An 18,005-nucleotide genomic window follows, 5' to 3' on the forward strand; every position below is an offset into this window, starting at 1 on the left:
TCGCCGAACACACTGCTTTAGTGAAAGACCAAGAGCATTGCATCTAAAATAACATTCAAAAGCACGACCGATGTTTGGAAGACACATTGAAATACCATAAGCGCGGGAAACACCTTTTTGAAAGGAATTAGGACAGAAATCACTAGTTCCTGAAGGGCGTTCTTCCTGGCACAGTGATCAAAACAAAATGCTTAGTTCGCTGTGTGATGCCCTTCCATTTTTGGCCGCTCGTCAATACTGCGCTTCCAGGACCGAAAGGTACTGTCAGGTATCTCCTGCTTTCCTGAGTACATCGCTCCATCAGGCCGGACGACTGCCATCTTGAGACAGCCACTAGCAATTTGGCGATAGCTGGTCTCACTGGAGGACGTCGCTTTGCTACACACAGTTTGCACGCACGCCGTCCACGCGCTCGATGGCGACGCTAGTGTGGGCGCTGCATGACCTCCTTTATCCAGTCCACGTAGTGGGCCACCTTCGAGTACACATCAGGGAACCCTTTCTTGGCGCATCCGGAGCCGAACGATGTGATTCCTGTCAGGTGCCAGCGGCCGAACAGTTTACACTGAAGGGGTCCTCCGGAGTCACCCTGCGATATTAAAAAGAAAGTGTCGGCACCAATCCCCGGATGCCAAGTAGCTACCACGTGTTTTGCCGCACGTAACTTAGATAAGCATAGCGAATGCCCTGTCATCCCGTTGCGCCTTAGAGAAAGGTATATGCAGCAGCCATAAACCTGAAGCTAAATGCATTCACATAAACTCTCCTGCACAGTTCTGCTGAAATTTTCATACGAGCCGATAATGTCGAATTTTGCGTATTTGCCTTCATGCGTTCTTATTGCTTCCATATCATTTCAATATAGTTCCATATAAGTAATTTACGGCCATTCGGAGTCCGTTGAGCCCTATATGCGTATTTCATATTGTATATGTCCCGTCCAAACATTCCATAAGTTGTGAAGTCTCCTAAGATAGTGATGGGCAGTTTTTAGGTTGGGAGTTATTCTTTTTAAATGACCATGTTTGTAGGTTGTACTTGCCAAGGTCTCAAACAACCCTGGTAAGCTATTCATAGGAGAACTCTAAGGCTTTAATAAACGGAATCGCATATTCTTGTATCCGCTTAGGAATACAAAACATGTGTCATCACAACAGATCAGATATTGTGCTGCTATAGGTTCGCAGGCTCATAAATGCGGGATTTCCATAATCTGTCATCTCGCAACGTGCGAAAAGCTTTTTCAACTGATAAGGAAGGAGACTGTGAATCCTAAAAAAATTAAATCAGATAGGAGAGGGGCCGTTTTTATATATGCACAGTAGCCTACAATTTCAAAAACGTAGCAGGGCGTTTCCAGGTCGGCGTCCTTTTTTCTGCGTATTTACAAGTTGAGTAGGCTCAGCCGTGCGATCAGAAAAATTCATGACCTGGTTGATATAATTTAGCTTATATTATTGCATGGTATAACATATATCAAGGACTGTGAAAAGGGGGTGCGCTGTAGTATACGAAATACTGCTCTCATGCAATAAATTATAATAGAACCAACCGGCAGATGCTTAAACATTCATCTGATAAAACATATGAATTCCTCCTAACTATACCCTTTTGAAAGATCACTGTTGAGAATAAAGAAAGTATGGAAAAAAAAGGAGGCGAAAAGAATGGTCTGTCTCCCTTTAGTTCCTAAGACAAATATTGCCGCGAAACCTTCAAAACTGTATTTGTTGTTTTATAATAGCCGCCGGCATGCGGCCTTATCACTCGGATTCTGGATCGCGTATCAGTTCCGTATTCTTTGTTAATGCTCGATGTCACGAGACGCACCTTTATCAGTTTCGTTGTAGCGCAAGATGCACCAAGATCTTTCCCGAAGATTCCGGCCACTGGTGTGTCTTTCTACAATGTTCCAGCCTGTGCTGGTAGCTGTTTGCGAAGTTATCTAGATTGTTCTGAGCAGCCTTTAAACTGAGCGTTGACGAGTGTGACGGGCATTCTTTGTCCGACGACCGACGAGCACGTTTGTTTCTATCGCCGCCGCCGAGTTGCTTAGTTCTTTTGCGGGCGCAAGTCAGTCCCAATAAAGAGTTATTTCAGTGCCATCACGCCTGTGTTTTCTTTTGGCGTGTACGGCCTTGTCGCCACTACGTGACAATACTTTACTTCGACACCGGGATAGAACAACAAAACTCATGGAGGCCTACTTCATACGAAAAAGACAATCGCAGTGTGCAACTCAGCTTCCTGTTATGCTTGTCGATTAAAAGGTCTCGTTCCTTGATTATTCCTAATCTTGTCTTTCAGTTCAAGGGAGAAAAGAGCGATTTATTTTTGGCGTGGTTTAGTCCGGTGATGGTAAATTTTCTTATTTTCCTTTCAATGGGTGCGTACATAAGTGTCCTTTACTTAGTATCACATGATAAAGTTGTGTGCACATGAGTATATTTCCAAAAAAAAAAAAATAAGGTGGGAGTCAGCGTTATGCTACTCATCATGAAAATTGCATGTCACACATCTCTGGTATTCCGAAAATTCTAGGACTGCTTTCGCGGCACGTAATGCCGGAGTTACGTCCTGCGTCGGGCACTGTGTGGGTGTCACGAAATCGGCGCACATTTTTACCAAGCCGGCACGGCGCGAGGCCCGCGCGGCACCGCATCGAAGGATCTACAATGTTCGAGAAAAGCCTCCTTCCCCGCGCGAGAGAGCGCGTAGCTTTTTACGTATCGCCATCACCCTCTTTCTCATCACCCGGAGATGACAGTGATTCATCAGTCCCGAAGATGCCAGATGTCTTCAGAAAATTCTACGGGACCTAGCCAATGACGACGCGCGGCTCGACGGGTGGAAAAGGGAGCGCTCTAACCAGCGAAGCTGTGTGTGCGCGCTAGCCTTAGCGCGCCTTAACAGACAGACGCGGCGCGCCCTATTTATGAAGGCCGCGCCGCTTGTGTAGTCAGTCAGTCAGTGATTGCGGCGTGTTCGTTAGTGCTTAGGCTGAACTCCCGGGGATCACCCGCTGCTGGCAAGCCCACGGACCTGCGAGGGAGCGGCGCTCGTCTTCTTATGGCGGCCACATCGTGACTCTCGAGGCGTCGGACTGCAACAGTGCCCGGTAAACAGTTTGGTGTTTGTGTATGCGACTCTCTCGTATATTTTTCTGTATTGCAAGCCTCTGCGTTATTGAATACCTCTGTAGTTGCATGCTTAGCGTTTGTTTTCCGTGAACCTCTCGTCTGTACATCTTTGTGTTCGTGTGTATTCCTCTCAATCGTCTCTTGCTGTGTACAGAGTTTGTTTTGTTTGTTACCTCTGACTCCGACCCTTACTCTGGCTTGAACCGGCGACAGCTGGGCACCAAACGGCCGCCCCCTTCTGTCACTACAAGATAGCTGTATTGCGGCTGAGCTTGCCACGCAAGTCGAGGGCATCTCTTTTGCGACCGGTACAGCGACCCCAGTACAGCTACAGCTAACGCAACAGATTAGTAAGAAAGAAACCCATCAACGAATTAGCGGTGAGGGGGAGGGCAGAACAGTTCAGGATCTCGCTGCAGAATAGGTATTCAGCTCTAACTGAGGATGGCGACATTACCCTAGAGGCAAGGAACAATAATTTCAGAGATATCATTACTGAGTGCGCGGTAGAAGTAGGCGGTAGGATAGTTAGAGAGGATAGCGGTAAGCTGTCTAAGGAGACGAAATATTTGATTAAGAAACGCCAGAGTATGAAAGCTTCCAATCCAACAGACCAGATCGAATTGGCCGAGATATCAAAGCTAATCAATAAGCGCAAGGTGGCCGATATAAGGAAGTATAACATGGAGAAAATTGAGCATGCTGTAAAGAACGGGGGAAGCCTTAAAGCGGCAAAGAAGAAATTGGGCATAGGCAGAAACCAGAAGTATGCGATAAGGGACAAGGCGGGCAACGTCATCACTATATGGAAAAGACAGTCAAAGTAGCCGAAGAGTTCTATACAGATCTCTACAGTAGCCAAAGTAGTCAGGACCGTAATGAGATTGGCGGTAGGGAAAAACAGTCAGACGTTCCACCAGTGACGAAGGACGAGGTCAAGAAAGCACTAGAAACTATGAAAATGGGGAAATCAGCTGGAGAGGATCAGATAACTACAGATTTGCTGAAGGACGGGGGGGATATCGTGCTAGAAAAACTGGCCACCCTGTATACGCAGTGCCTGGTGTCATCGAGGTACCGGAATCATGGAAGAATGCAAACATTATCCTCATTCACAAGAAAGGGGACTCTAAGGACCTTAAAAATTACAGACCAATCAGCTTACTGCCTGTTACGTATAAGGTATTTACTAAGGTAATCGCTAATAGAATCAGGACAATCTTATACTGCAATCAAGCAAAGGATCAAGCAGGGTTTCGGAAACGGTACTCTACTATCGATCATATCCATACCATCAATCAGGTGATAGAAAAATACTCGGAATATAACCAGCCCTTATACATAGCGTTCACTGATTACGAAAAAGCATTTGACTCAGTTGAAACCTCGGCAGTGATGCAGGCATTGCGAAATCAGGGGGTAGACGAGCCGTACGTGAAAGTGCTGGAAGATATAGTGGCTGCACAGCAACCATAGTTCTGCATAAAGAAAGTAACAAAATTCCCATAAAGAAAGGTGTTAGGCAAGGAGACACAATCTCCCCAGTACTATTCACAGCTTGTTTAGAGGAAGTATTCAGAGACTTGGAATGGGAGCAGTTAGGGATAAGGGTAGATGGAGAATACCTCAGTAATCTGCGATTTGCTGATGACATCGCCTTGCTAAGCAACTCAGGGGATGAACTGCAAATAATGATTGATGACCTAGACAGGAAAAGTAGAAAGGTAGGCTTGAAAATCAATATGCAGAAGACTAAGGTAATGTTCAACAGCCTCGAGAAGGAACAGCAGTTTACATTAGGTAGCGAAATGCTGGAAGTAGTAGGCGAATATGTCTACTTAGGACAGGTAGTAACCGCAGATCCGGACCATGAAAAGGAAATAACAAGAAGAATAAGATTGGGATGGAGCGCATTTGGCAAGCACTCGCAGGTTATGACTAGCAGCTTACCGGTATCGCTCAAGAGGAAAGTATACAACGGTTGCATCTTGCCTGTACTCACCTATGGGGCTGAAACGTGGAGGCTAACCAAGAGAGTTCTACTTAAGTTGAGGACAACCCAGAGGGCTATGGAACGAAAAATGGTAGGGTTAACATTAAGAGATAGAAAGCGTGCAGAGTGGGTCAGAGAAATAACTCAAGTTACCGACATTCTAGTAGAAATTAAGAAGAAGAAATGGGCAGGACATGTAGTGCGAAGAGAAGATAACCGATGGTCGCTGAGGGTAACAAACTGGATTCCAAGGGAAGGAAAGCGTAGCAGGGGGCGACAGAAAGTTAGGTGGGCGGATGAGATTAAGAAGTTCGCAGGGGTCAAGTGGATGCAGCTAGCACAGAACCGGGTTAAGGGGAGAAATATGGGAGAGGCCTTCGCCCTGCAGTGGGTATAATCCGGCTGATGATGATGATGACAGCTAGCCCCTCCCCTCCCCCCCCCCTCATCATTCTAAGGGTGTTTGGGAGTGTGCGCACCGTTACGGGCGCATCGTTATATTCCTGCGTTTCCTGAGCAGGTTTGAGGTTAGTACGACGTCGTTCCAAGAACTTCCTTCCTGCGTTCAATGGCTGGCCGCTCTGTTGTCAATTTCGTTATACAGGCTATGAGAACGCGCCCCTGTGGTCCTCCCACCTTCAGAGAGCCTTCAAGAAACACACGACCCGTTTTTTTTTGTTGCTCCGTGTTCCTGAATATGTTCACACGAACGTGGAACCCACGCGGAGTTCTGATTAGTGCGAAATGCTGAAATAGCTGCGACAGCTTATTGAGCGGTCGAAGGTTAATTCTTATAGCTCGGGACACATCACAGATATTTGTTAGTGCTTGTCATGTCTGTGTTGGGTTTTATCTCGTATGTCATTTCACCCTGTTGTTGGCAATGCCGAGAGCAATGGATGACAGAAGCAACCGATTTTTCTGTCAGCCATAGCTAGTGTACGTTACATCGTGACTGCTCCAGTAAAGCTAGCGGCGAGCATGTCATAGTTAAAAGGTATGTGAAATTCGCAAAGGGCGTTCCTGCGTCACGAAGCGCCATGCTATAGCATATACAAGGCAGAATACGAATTTCCTGAGGAAGCTGTACAACTTTTCCTAATTGCGGTATGGCTGGGCTTGGGTAGGTGCTATCTGCCGTTACTCTCTTCTTGCAAATCTCTGCTTTGACGTATAATAAATATTGGACACGATTTATTTTTTGACACCAGAACGAATCACTTACCGTGAAAGTAAAGGTTCGGCTGAAACAGTTCCTCCGTAAATTGCTCCCCAGAACTTAGCTCTGTTTAACCTTGTGATGGGTCGATGGAGTCCGCTACTTCCAGAATGCGAAGTGAAAGCTCTACCACAACGCTATTGATTATATACTTCCTTTTCCACGCAATGCACACCTGGTCCCTGGAGAGCTGAGCATTAGGCCATGTGACCACCTGTTGCCTTTCAATTGACTGCACTTGGTTAGGCCGGCAGTCTCCGAGAACGAAAGCGCTATTTCCCGAAGCGAGACGAGCGCTCAAACTCTAGGCCATGGCTGTGGTCACAGAAACCACGATCGTTAGGTTTGTGCTTCCGAATCCTCGGTGGCTGCCACCGTGGCCGTGAAATGGAGCTGAGTCTAAAGATAACCATGCCAAAAAGCAACTTTATGCAGCCATGCATGTAGCTGAGAAGGCCTAGGCCACTCAACGGATCGCTAAGCCCGATAATGAAATGTACAAAGGCTGATCCGCGTCAAGAAGCAAACACGACAGAAATCGACACGCAGCTGAACTGGGATGACACGTAAATCACAAATATAGGCCTGAGAAGCCGAACGCCTAGATGCAACAGAATCGAATGTGATGGTGGCCCGCGAAAGCCTCCCTGCGCGCTTGGTAGATTGAAGAATTGAAACGGGAAAATATGAGGACACGCTCAGAAGGTCTGGTGACTGTGGGCAGCGAAATTTTGCAGGACATGATTGCGAGCTGCGTCAAAACTCTTCTGCTGGCACTGAGACCGGCGGATGGTTCGTTCGTGCCTATTTGATGTATGAGAGTGCCGAAGGCAACTATCCGTTAGCAAGCCTGAATCCAGTATACCTTTTCTGCCGGTTGTGTATCAAGATAAGGCAATGGCATGTAGGCCGCCGTGCGGATGCATATAAGTGGTTGTATGTAAATGCGGCTTCCTCGCCTTCGAGATAGTCGAAAAACGGGCTCTAATGAACATGCCATATGGATTCGACAGCAGCATTACGTGGCATGTTCCTCGTCCTCCGATCAGAGTTCCCGCGCAGAGGTGCCACTTCTTTATGGGGATCTTGAACTTGGGTCTGTAGGCAGCATCGCACACGCTGTTGTCGTAGATCTTGACAAACACCTCCTGTAAAACGTTAGATGGCCGTGCATCTGCAACATTCAAATACAACAGAGTTAGCCATGCAAATAAATGAAGCTGTGCACATTATCGCGTCACTAAGAAACAAACTAATGAGAAAACCAGTAAATGTCGGACCCGCCCGTTTGGCTGAGAAAGCGCTTCCCTTTTATACTTGGCTTTTTTGTACTTGCCTCACCCCCGACGAGGTGGCGCAGTGGTTAGGACGCTTGACTACTATGCTCAAGGATGCGGGATCGAATCCCGACCTCGGCGGCCGCTTTTCGATGGAGACGTTAAAGAACCTCGATCAGGTGGTCGAAATCCACGGAGCCCTCCACCACGGCATCTCTCAGCCTGAGTAACTTTGGGACGTTAAACCCTATAAAGCAAACAAAAAGATACCTTCCCTCAATAGCGATAGTTGTTCCTTAAAACATTTCTGTGTTACCTTTCCTGCATCCGCTTTTTTCATGCGTGCCTCGTGGCTCACCTGACATTCTGCGCTTTTGTTTACGTTGAATACAGCCTGTTAACATCATCGACTTCCTTGTGATGACATGCCGTGCTCGTTCCTCCTCCATTTCGACTAAGATATTACCGCTGTTCCCTAACCGACTCTTTGTTCCATGAACTACAGATGAGTACGTGGAAAACAAATTATGTAATCTTCTCTAGTGGAACAACGGCGAACTGCCGTTATCCAACGAGGAAAAACTACCAAATGCAATCCACCTCATTCTTGTCAGCTTAATTTTTTCCCTCTCCTCGTGGTGGGATCTGCGGTCATTATTTGTCTCTCTTGTTAGCACTTCCAACGCTTCGCTTGTAAACTGCTTCTGAAACTACATAACTTCGTAAGTTAACGCAGAATGTAAGGACAGGAGACTTTTCTCATTTGTTCTCGAACTTGAGCCTGAGGAGTGCCTCTGCAGCTCCTGAGGCCAGGTGCTTGAGTTCCTGGAGAGGGCGCTTTCATCCTTATGAATTCATACTCATGTAGCTGCACTGCGCCAATACTGCCGCATAGACTTTGACCACCGCATCTCACATGCTCTTTCCGAGCGTCTGACCCAGGAACCCTGAGCGCAATGACGCTGTCTTGGCACTTAATTTGTTCACAAGTGCAGAAGGCAAGCGAGTGTGCTGCATGCCACTGTAGCGCTTGGGATACGAATAACACTGAAGCTAGTTCAACTACAAAGAAACTTGGCACTGACGTTTTCCAAAGTAGTGTTAAAACTGCAATGAGCCCGATTTTTCAGCCCTCTGATATAGGTGGAAGCCAAGAAGAGTGGATATGGGCCGGATATTTAATTCGCACGAAGAAATCCGATCAAGTTAGGATAGATAACGAACGCACCTTTACGAGGTCCACGAAAACTTCCGAAACGGCATTCTATTGATTTTTTTTCATGGTCATACACTACGTTACAGTTATATAGAGGTAAAATAATATGCTGAAAATGAAGTTATCTGTCATCACAGTGTCTGATTCTATTTGCATACCTTTAATTCTTGGTTTATTAATGTCACTTAATGTCATGCTAGTATTACAACAGCCACATCGTAACCACGGCGGGAGCAGGAAGCTGTGAAGACCACGAGTGTGTAGCACCACTGGAAGTTGTCACGCGAGAACGCAGCGCCGCTCGCACTCACTATAGTCCACTTTGCCCCATCCGGTGGCTGCGCACACGAGACCCTGGAACTCATCCTCGGCGTCGGGCAGGCAGATGGGCTGCACGTGCTCGCTGAAGGGTACCCGGTAGGCGAGCCGCATTAGCGCGATGTCCTGGTCGTAGCCCGAATACCAGGGGTAGTGGTACACGTGGGACACCGGCACCGTCATCTCGCTCCCCTCGGTCAACTTCTGACGGTGCTCGCCCAGCCGCACTTTCCAGAACACCGGCTGCGGCAGCACGAACAGCGGGCTGCTCGTGCCGCATACAAACCGAGCCTTTTGTTGTACACAAACCGGGTTCAATGGGGCCTTTGCACACAAATGAGAACTCTTCGGCTATCTTCAGAGCGATAATTTTCCAGGCTAACTACAATCATTTTTACACTCCTGTGCAGCCTTAGCGTTTCGCTGCTGATGGCATGTTCACGAGTTCGATCCTGGCCGCCGCGGTCGTATTTTGACTGAAGCCAAAGGCAAAGATAACCGTGTGCTCCGGGATGACGTTAAAGAACCTGATGTAAATTATACAGAAGCCCTTCATTACGGCGTGCCAAAGACCACATGGGACTTCGGGATGTTAAATCATAAAATCTACAATCTGCAACTCCGGTATTTGGGTAGCCATAATATTCAGTAAGTAACAATCCCCACAAAAGAGCATATAGCGTGGAGAAATGATCGCAAAATACAGAGGAGAGGCAAAAAGAAGGACGCATGGGATAGTCATGAGCTCTCGTGACTGCCCAATGTGTCCTTTTTTTTTTTTTGTCTTTCGTCCGTATTTTGCGTCTTAAGATTATGCATCGCCAACTAGCTCGGCAGCTTGCTCTCGTGGATATACATGGTTATGGTTCGAACAGGAGAGGAGATCACAGTTTTTCAGAGTCTATACCCACTCTATTCGCCCTTGAGCTGTCTGATATGCACTCACTTAACGATGCAGTGGGCGGCTGTGAGTATCCAACGGTCGTTGAGCAGTACTCCACCACACCAGTGGCCAATCTTGCCCGCCTGGGGGTGCGTAAGCCGCACGGAGACCTGCGAGGGGTTTGACATGATTGGTTACGACACTTTCTGGGAAATGTTCGCGAGCGTTGGAAAAGCGAGATAACGTTTAGTGCGGCCATAGGTAACGAGAGAAAGTACAAACTGAAGAAAACGTAACAATGATATAAATCTTCAGAATGTGTTGTTGCAATGACGAACGTCTACTGATATGCTTGCTTAGCACCTCAAATTCCTTAAATAGGAAATGCTGCGATTTCAAGGGAGCTATCGCATAGTAGAAGGCAGCAACGATACACACTTCATCCAACGCATTCCGTAGTGCGAGCGCAGCGGACGTACGACACGATTTGTAATGAGCGTGCGCCCCGAGATGCGTATCATTCTGCGCATTCGCATTCATTACGCATAGAGTCACTGCGTACGCAACCTCACTGTGTGCACCCACAACTACAAGGGACTAATTTCATTGCGAACTTCACATTTTTTTCCGTACAGAAAGAATTAGGGGAAGCAAAAAGGCAGTTCAGTTAGCGTGTGGCTAAAAAAGCACGCAGATTTTAAAATGGACTGCCATCTTGAACCACGAAGGAACAGCTGCTTGCCGAATTTAAAGCTATTTACAATAGCAGCAAGACAGGATGTAACTTTTGCAAAGAAGTTGTTGAATCTTCACTGGCTTTATCCGCATCACCAAGTCGCGCACAGATTCTAGCGAAATCTTCGGTAGCCTTGAAGAAAACAAGCTGCTCAGAGAAGTTTCGTGCCTGCGTTTTTTTTTGTTTTTTTTTGCGTAGCGGTTTGGCTTCGCAGGTGGTTTAATAGTGAGCTGATATTAGAAGCAGTTTATGAATAAAAGCCCGCGTTCGTAGCGTGAGTGGGTGGGTACGGGGGGAGGGGAGGGGGGGGGGCGGAGGGGCTACATTTGTGACCCTGCAGGGAGGTATAAAACATATGAGGAATAGTATGAGAAATGGAACGAGTCAGTACACGTGTTAGTTAGTGGTTATATTTAGGAAATGGCATCAGTAGTGTTCAATCCTTGTATTAGGAAGGAGGCCTTCTAGTTGGTATCGGAATGTCAAAGTAGGTAGTTAGTAGTTAGTTATGATGGCTGTTATAATCTGCAAATTATAGTTTTGGTTGGTTTCGTCAAATTTGATTGCGAATAAGGCGCATAATGAGGATGCCTAGATAGCAAAATAAAGCACAGAGATGGGAAGATACCTCTTCCCCTGAAGAGGGATCTTCCACCCCCAGCTCCGCTTCCCTCTGCGCATGTCTGGTTCTCTCGCGTTTTCGGTGTTGCGTTCTGAGATGCTTGTTCACCACAAAAGGTACTTAGCGACACATTCACGGACAAGGACTTTTCGCTCGTTCGTAAATTACTTGTGATGGGAACCTATAGGGCACGAAAAGAGGCAATCACGATAGAAAAAAGGGCGGGATGATCGCCTTTTTTCGCACTTCATTCGCATCACCATGAGCCAACTTTCCCAACAACGTATCCTGCTCAACTACATAAAGAGGTTCATTATTGTGCGCTTCAGCGATGTTATCATCAGCCTGACTATACCCACTGCAGGGCGAAGGCCTCTCCCAAATATCTCCAATCAACCCGGTTCTGTGCTAGCTGCACCCACTTGACCCCTGCGAACTTCTTAAACTTATCCGCCCACCTAACTTTCTGCCGCCCCCTGCTACGCTTTCCTTCCCTTGGAATCCAGTTTGTTACCCTAAGCGACCATCGGTTATCCTCTCTTCGCACTACATGTCCTGCCCATGCCCATTTCTTCTTAAATTCCACTAGAGTGTCGGTAACTTGAATTATTTCTCTGACCCACTCTGCACGCTTCCTATCTCTTAATGTTACCCCTACCATTTTTCGTTCCATAGCCCTCTGGGTTGTCCTCAACTTAACTAGAACTCTCTTAGTTAGCCTCCACGTTTCAGCCCTTTAGGTGAGTACAGATAAGATGCAACTGTTTACACTTTCCTCTTGAGCAATACCGGTAAGCTGCTAGTCATAATCTGCGAGTGCTTGCCAAATGCGCTCCATCCCAATCTTATTCTTCTTGTTATTTCCTTTTCATGGTCCGGATCTGCGGTTACTACCTGTCCTAAGTAGACATATTCGCCTACTACTTCGAGCACTTCGCTACCTAATGTAAACTGCGGTTCCTTCCCGAGGCTGTTGAACATTGCATTAGTCTTCTGCATGTTGATTTTCAAGCCTACATTTCTGCTTTTCCTATCTAGATCATCAACCAGTAGTTGCAGTTCATGTCCCGAGTTGCTTAGCAAGGCAATGTCATCAGCAAATCGCAGATTACTGAGGTATTCTCCATCTACCCTTATCCCTAACTGCTCCCATTCCAAGTCTCTGAATACTTCCTCTAAGCAAGCTGTGAATAATACTGGCGAGATTGTGTCTCCTTGTCTAACACCTTTTTTATGGGCATTTTGTTACTTTCTTTATGCAGAACTGTGGTTGCTGTGCAGCCACTATATATATCTTCCAGCACTTTCACGTACGGCTCGCCTACCCCCTGATTTCGCAATGACTGCATCACCGCCGAGGTTTCAACTCAGTCAAATGCTTTTTCGTAATCGATGAATGCTATGTATAAGGGCTGGACATATTTCGAGCATTTTGCTATCACCTGAATAATGGTGCGGATATGATCGATAGTAGCGTACCGTTTCCGAAAACCTGCTTGATCCTTTGCTTGGTTGCAGTCTAAGGCTGTCCTGATTCTATTAGCCATTACCTTAGTAAATACCTTATCCGTAACAGGCAGTAAGCTGATTGGTCTGTAATTTTTAAGGTCCTTAGAGTCCCCTTTCTTGTGAATGAGGATAATGTTTGCATTTTTCTATGGTTCCGGCACCATCGATGACACCAGGAACGTCGTATACAGGGTGGTCAGTTTTCCTAGCACGATATCCCCCGCGTCCTTTAACAAATCTGTAGTTATCTGATCCTCTCCAGCTGATTTGCCCCTCATCATAGTTTCTAATTCTTTCTTGACCTCGTCCTTCGTGACTGGTGGAACGTCTGACTATATTTCCCTACCGCCAATCTCATTACGATCCTGACTACTCTGGCTACTGTAGAGATCTGTATAGAACTCCTCGGCTACTTTGACTATCTTTTCCATATTCGTGATGACGTTGCCCGCCTCGTCCTTTATCGCATACTTCTGGTTTTTGCCTATGCCCAATTTCTTCTTTACCGCTTTACGGCTTCCCCCGTTCTTTACAGCATGCTCAATTTTCTCCATGTTATACTTCCTTATATCGGCCACCATGCGCTTATTGATCAGCTTTGCTATCTCGGCCAATTCTATCTGGTCTGTTGGATTGGAAGCTTCCATACTCTGGCGTTTCTTAATCAAATCTTTCGTGTCCTTACTACTTAGACAGCTTACTGGTATCCTCTCCAACTATCCTACCGCATACTTTACCGCGCACTCAGTAATGATATCTCTGAAATTATTGTTCATTGCTTCTAGGGTAATGTCGCCATCCTCAGTTAGAGCTGAATATATTTTCTGTAGCAAGATCCTGAACTCTTCTGCCCTCCCCCTCACCGCAAATTCGTTGATGGGTTTCTTTCTTACTAATCTCTTGCATTCCTTCTTCAGATTTGGCTAATTCGGGACCTCACCATCCTGTGGTCACTGCATCGCACTTTCCCGATTACCTCTACATCTTGCATAATGGCGGGGGTTGAACGCAGTTTGAAGTCAATTTCATTTCTAGTCTCCCCGTTAGGACTTTTCTATGTACGTTTCCGGTTCGTCCGTTTGCTGAAGAACGTATTCAGATTCTTAAGTTATTGCGCTCGTCAAACTCAACTAGTAACTTTCCCCTGCTATTCCTAGAACCAACGCCATAGTCACCTACTGCCTGGTCTCCTGCCTGCTTTTTCCCTACTTTGGCATTGAAGGTCGTCCATTAGTACAGTATACAGCCGTGCCCCGTTAATATGACCCCGGTTAATATGGATGACCCGAATTATGGACAGTTTTTCTGGGGACGAAACCTTTTCAATGTATTTATGCCTCGTTAATATGGAAACTCGCTGTCCGGACAATGGACAGGGGAAGAATGCACGCGCCCCACTTGGGCCCATGTATTTTTGTCTAGTTAATATGTAAAGAGCTTGAAAAAAAGCAGAGTAGTTCGAACGCAAGTTAAAGAAGGGCGCGCCGCCCGCGAACCTACGCGACAGCCGATACGACGGGATGCCTGAACGAGTCCTGTGGGGTTGGAAAGAACCAAAGCCTGCGTGTCGCCGTACTAAGGGGGGGGGGGGGGGGTGAGGGGGGGGCTAGAGCGGAGCGGAACGTACACAGAAAACCGAGGGGTCAGCGTAAGAAAGAGCCCGAAAGGGGGGAACCAGGAGATTTTTGGGTGCAGCGGAAGTGCCGCCGCAGTCGGGAAAACAGCAATATGTGGTTGCAATAAATTCTGCTGAACGTGAACAGAGAGGCCGGTAAAAGCGCAAGAAAGAAATGACAGGAAGAACGACAAGTGCCTACAGTGGCGGTGGGAACTGAAGTTTTCTTTCCCAAAGCGCAATGTGTGTTCCATGAAGCCGTTAACGCTTTTCGGTGAGTTAAGGCACACTCACAAAGTAGAGCGACAAAAGAAAAGCGGCGTACGAACACGCAGCCGGGACCGGGCGTCCCGTCCTGGACGCGCTTCCCTCTCATCTGGTTTCCGTACCCGTTGCGCTGCCGAACTGACAAACTTTGCACACTAGGCGGTCCGTATGTCGGCTTCGCTTTGAGTCAACGATGCGGCCTTGACAAGGTCTGAGCCCGTCGTAGTCGGCTAGCCGTCGTTCTAAACTGTACTTCAGCTTGCAGTGTTTGTTTTATGGGAACACATAAAAACGGCGCCAAGAAGATGGGATGTTCGATAGCCCTGTGCATAACAGCTTGCCAACTTGAGTCCCTTGCTTCCTTACAGAAACAGTACAAGGCAAAAAAAAAGAAAGAATCAGAACGGAAAGGCAGAAAGGTTAAAAAAGTGCACAGCATCAGGAGCCTGTAGCCCCCAACTTGAGTCTGGCTTTTGGCAAGGCGGGAGTTAAACGCAAAAGAACAGAGCTGAACGTAGACGCGAAGAAATCTGTGGATACAAGCGGCAAAAGCCATCTCAGTCAATCCAAGCTGCGAGGGACTAGTATCGACAGCTCAGCTGTTTTCTCGCCTCAGGAGAATCTCAAGCAGCTACTTAGCGGCTACTTTGCTCAGTGAAGAGGCCATTTTGGAAGTGGCGGTGAGTAGAGAATCAGACGCTGATTCATCGCCCAGTGGGGAGTTCGTGCTCGAAAGTTCGACCAACACAAAGCCCAACATCACGGGTGTCATGGTAAGCGAGTCGCTTCAGACTGCACTAAAATTTTACTGCTAAAACAATGACAAGGATAATGCACTCAAAATTGCCGGCGTTCTGTGGAATTTTGAGTCCAGTGCACCCCGTTATGTACAAAAGCATTCGTTAATTACAATTCTCTTTTCTCAATAAAATCCTTTTTGTTTTTATTCATGACTCGTTATTATGGATGACTCGCTTTATGGACAGTTTTGGTCGGAAACCAAAGGGTCCATATTAACGAGGCACGACTGCACTGCGTCTTTACTTTTCGCATTGCCGATTCTACATCTTCGTAGAAAATTTCAACCGCCTGGTCACCATAACTAGATGTAGGTGCATAAGCCTGTACAACCTTCAGTTTATACCGCTTAGTAAGCCTAATTACGATGCCTGCCACCCTCTCATTATTACTGCAGAATTCGTCTATATTACCCGCTATATACTTATTGACAAGGAAATATACTCCTAGTTCTCGCCTCTCCGGTAAACCTCGATAACACAGTACATGCCCATCCTTCAGTACTGTATTGCCGCGAAACGTTCGAAACTGTATTGTTTTTTAACAGCCGCCGGCGTACGGCCTTACCACTCTGATTCTGGATCGCGTATCAGTTCTGCATTCTTTGTTTGTTAATGCTCGATGTCGCGAGTCGCACCTTTATCAGTTTTCGTTGTAGCGTAAGATGCACCGAGATCGGTCTCGAAGATTTCGACCACTCGTGTGCCTTTCTACAATGTTCCGGCTTACGCTGGAAGCTGTTTGCGACGTTATCTAGATTGTTCTGAGCAGCCTTTAAATTGAGCGTTGACGAGTTTGATGGGCATTCTTTGTCCGACGATCAACGAGCACGTTTGTTGCTATCGCCACCACCGAGTTGCTTAGTTCTTTTGCGGGCGCAAGTCAGCCCAATAAAGAGTTAATTTCAGTACCATTAAGCCTGTGTCTTTTTTTGGTGTCAACGGCCTTGTCACCTCTACGTGACAATATATACCTCATTCGGCCTCCTAACCTCACTAAGCCCTATGACATCCCATTTCATACCCTCTAGTTGCTGTAACAGCACTGCTAAACTAGCTTCATTAGCTAGGGTTCTAGCGTTAAACGTTGCCAGGGTCAGTTTCCAATGGCGGCCTGTCCAGCGGAGCCAGGAATTCTTAGCACCCCCTGCTGCGTCACAGGTCTTCACAGGTGTTCCGCAGCCGCTGGTGACGGAAGGCCGCTGTTAATAGCGATGTTATAGTATCTAGAATATACTGTAAGCACTATAGTGATGTTCATCACGCCGGTATGACTCACCTGCCAGGGCCATTCGTCCTTGTTCGCTTCGCGGCCGCCCACAATCCGGAAGTCAGGGTCATCTGGGAACTTGCTTTCACCGCAAGCTGCGGAATGAGCAAAGAGGCCGCCACTGAGTGCATGCAGCACAGCAGCTTACACTAGTTAGAAACAGTGTTGCAATGTTTAAAATAGAAAGCCCGCAACAGGAAGCCCCAAAGCCCGCTAAAAACCGCAATCTTCAGTACTTGCACAAGAAAGTCAATTTCAATGCATTTTATTTTGTTACTTTGTGTGTACCTAAAAATAAATGTTGCAGATATGCTTAAAAAGCATATTTTTTTCTGATTAGAAATTTCGGAATACAAATAATTTCGTTCTCAAAAATATTACAAATATAGGTTTTAATAAGGCAGCAACGCTCTTCCCTGACTGCAAATGACTGCCAGCCCTTTCACTTTTTAAGAGATGGCGCCTGCTTGAGCTTGGTTTTTCAAGAACTCTGCGAGCGATATTCCGCTCGAAGGCGAGATGGTAGCACTGCTACTGTTATACGACGCATAAATACCTAAAGAAATTGGGACACTGAATAGTCGCTCAGTCTTCGGAATGAGCACAGTTTGAGACGATCCATATGACGGAGGCAGAGCCTTTTCTTTCAAGGCTTCGTGAATGATTAGTCAGACAAGGGCTATTTTGTGCCCGGTAGTGGAGTTAACTGGTCGAAATGCCTCCGACTTTGGCATGGAAGGTGTCCATCTGCGCCTGAACGGTGTTCCAGTGTGCCTTGGACGACAAATACCGTATAGGTACTTGGGAGTTCCGCTCATGGCTTACCATGACAGTGAACAGTATTGGAGAGGGCAGGCTAAAAAGATAAAGGACGAAGTTGAAAAGTAGAGAGGGACCAACCTATCTAAAGTATAACGGCAGTTTGGGCGAGTTGGTTATGCATATTGTTTGTATAAACCAGCGCGAAGACACGGGACGGAGCAGCGCCTTGTGTTACTTTTTCTTCTGCTCCGTCCCGTGTCTTCGCGCTAGTTTATGAAAACTATATTTTTGCCAGGGCCACACTTTGAAAAATTTGTTCTTTATCAGCAAGCTCTGGTATACTATGCAGGTGTTGCACTGTTCACGGTTAAATATTCAGAA

General features: G+C 46.7%; 1 protein-coding gene across 1 annotated transcript in view; it reads right to left on the reverse strand.

The window, feature by feature from the left end:
- Positions 1 to 266: 266 nt before the first annotated feature.
- Positions 267 to 18,005, reverse strand: part of LOC146170702 (tryptase-2-like) — a 30,315-nt gene continuing 12,576 nt past the window's right edge. The window contains exons 2-6 of the mRNA XM_084586839.1: positions 16,872 to 16,957; positions 10,110 to 10,216; positions 9,157 to 9,428; positions 7,375 to 7,526; positions 267 to 589 (exon numbers count right to left, since the gene is read on the reverse strand). Coding sequence (XP_084442965.1) covers positions 425 to 589; positions 7,375 to 7,526; positions 9,157 to 9,428; positions 10,110 to 10,216; positions 16,872 to 16,957 — 782 coding nt within the window. The 3' untranslated portion in view covers positions 267 to 424. The remainder of the gene's footprint in view (positions 590 to 7,374; positions 7,527 to 9,156; positions 9,429 to 10,109; positions 10,217 to 16,871; positions 16,958 to 18,005) is intronic.

The sequence above is a fragment of the Amblyomma maculatum genome, unplaced genomic scaffold (genome assembly GCF_055883805.1).
Source record: "Amblyomma maculatum isolate TAMU_Amacu unplaced genomic scaffold, ASM5588380v1 scaffold_65, whole genome shotgun sequence".
NCBI classification, from domain to species: domain Eukaryota; kingdom Metazoa; phylum Arthropoda; class Arachnida; order Ixodida; family Ixodidae; genus Amblyomma; species Amblyomma maculatum.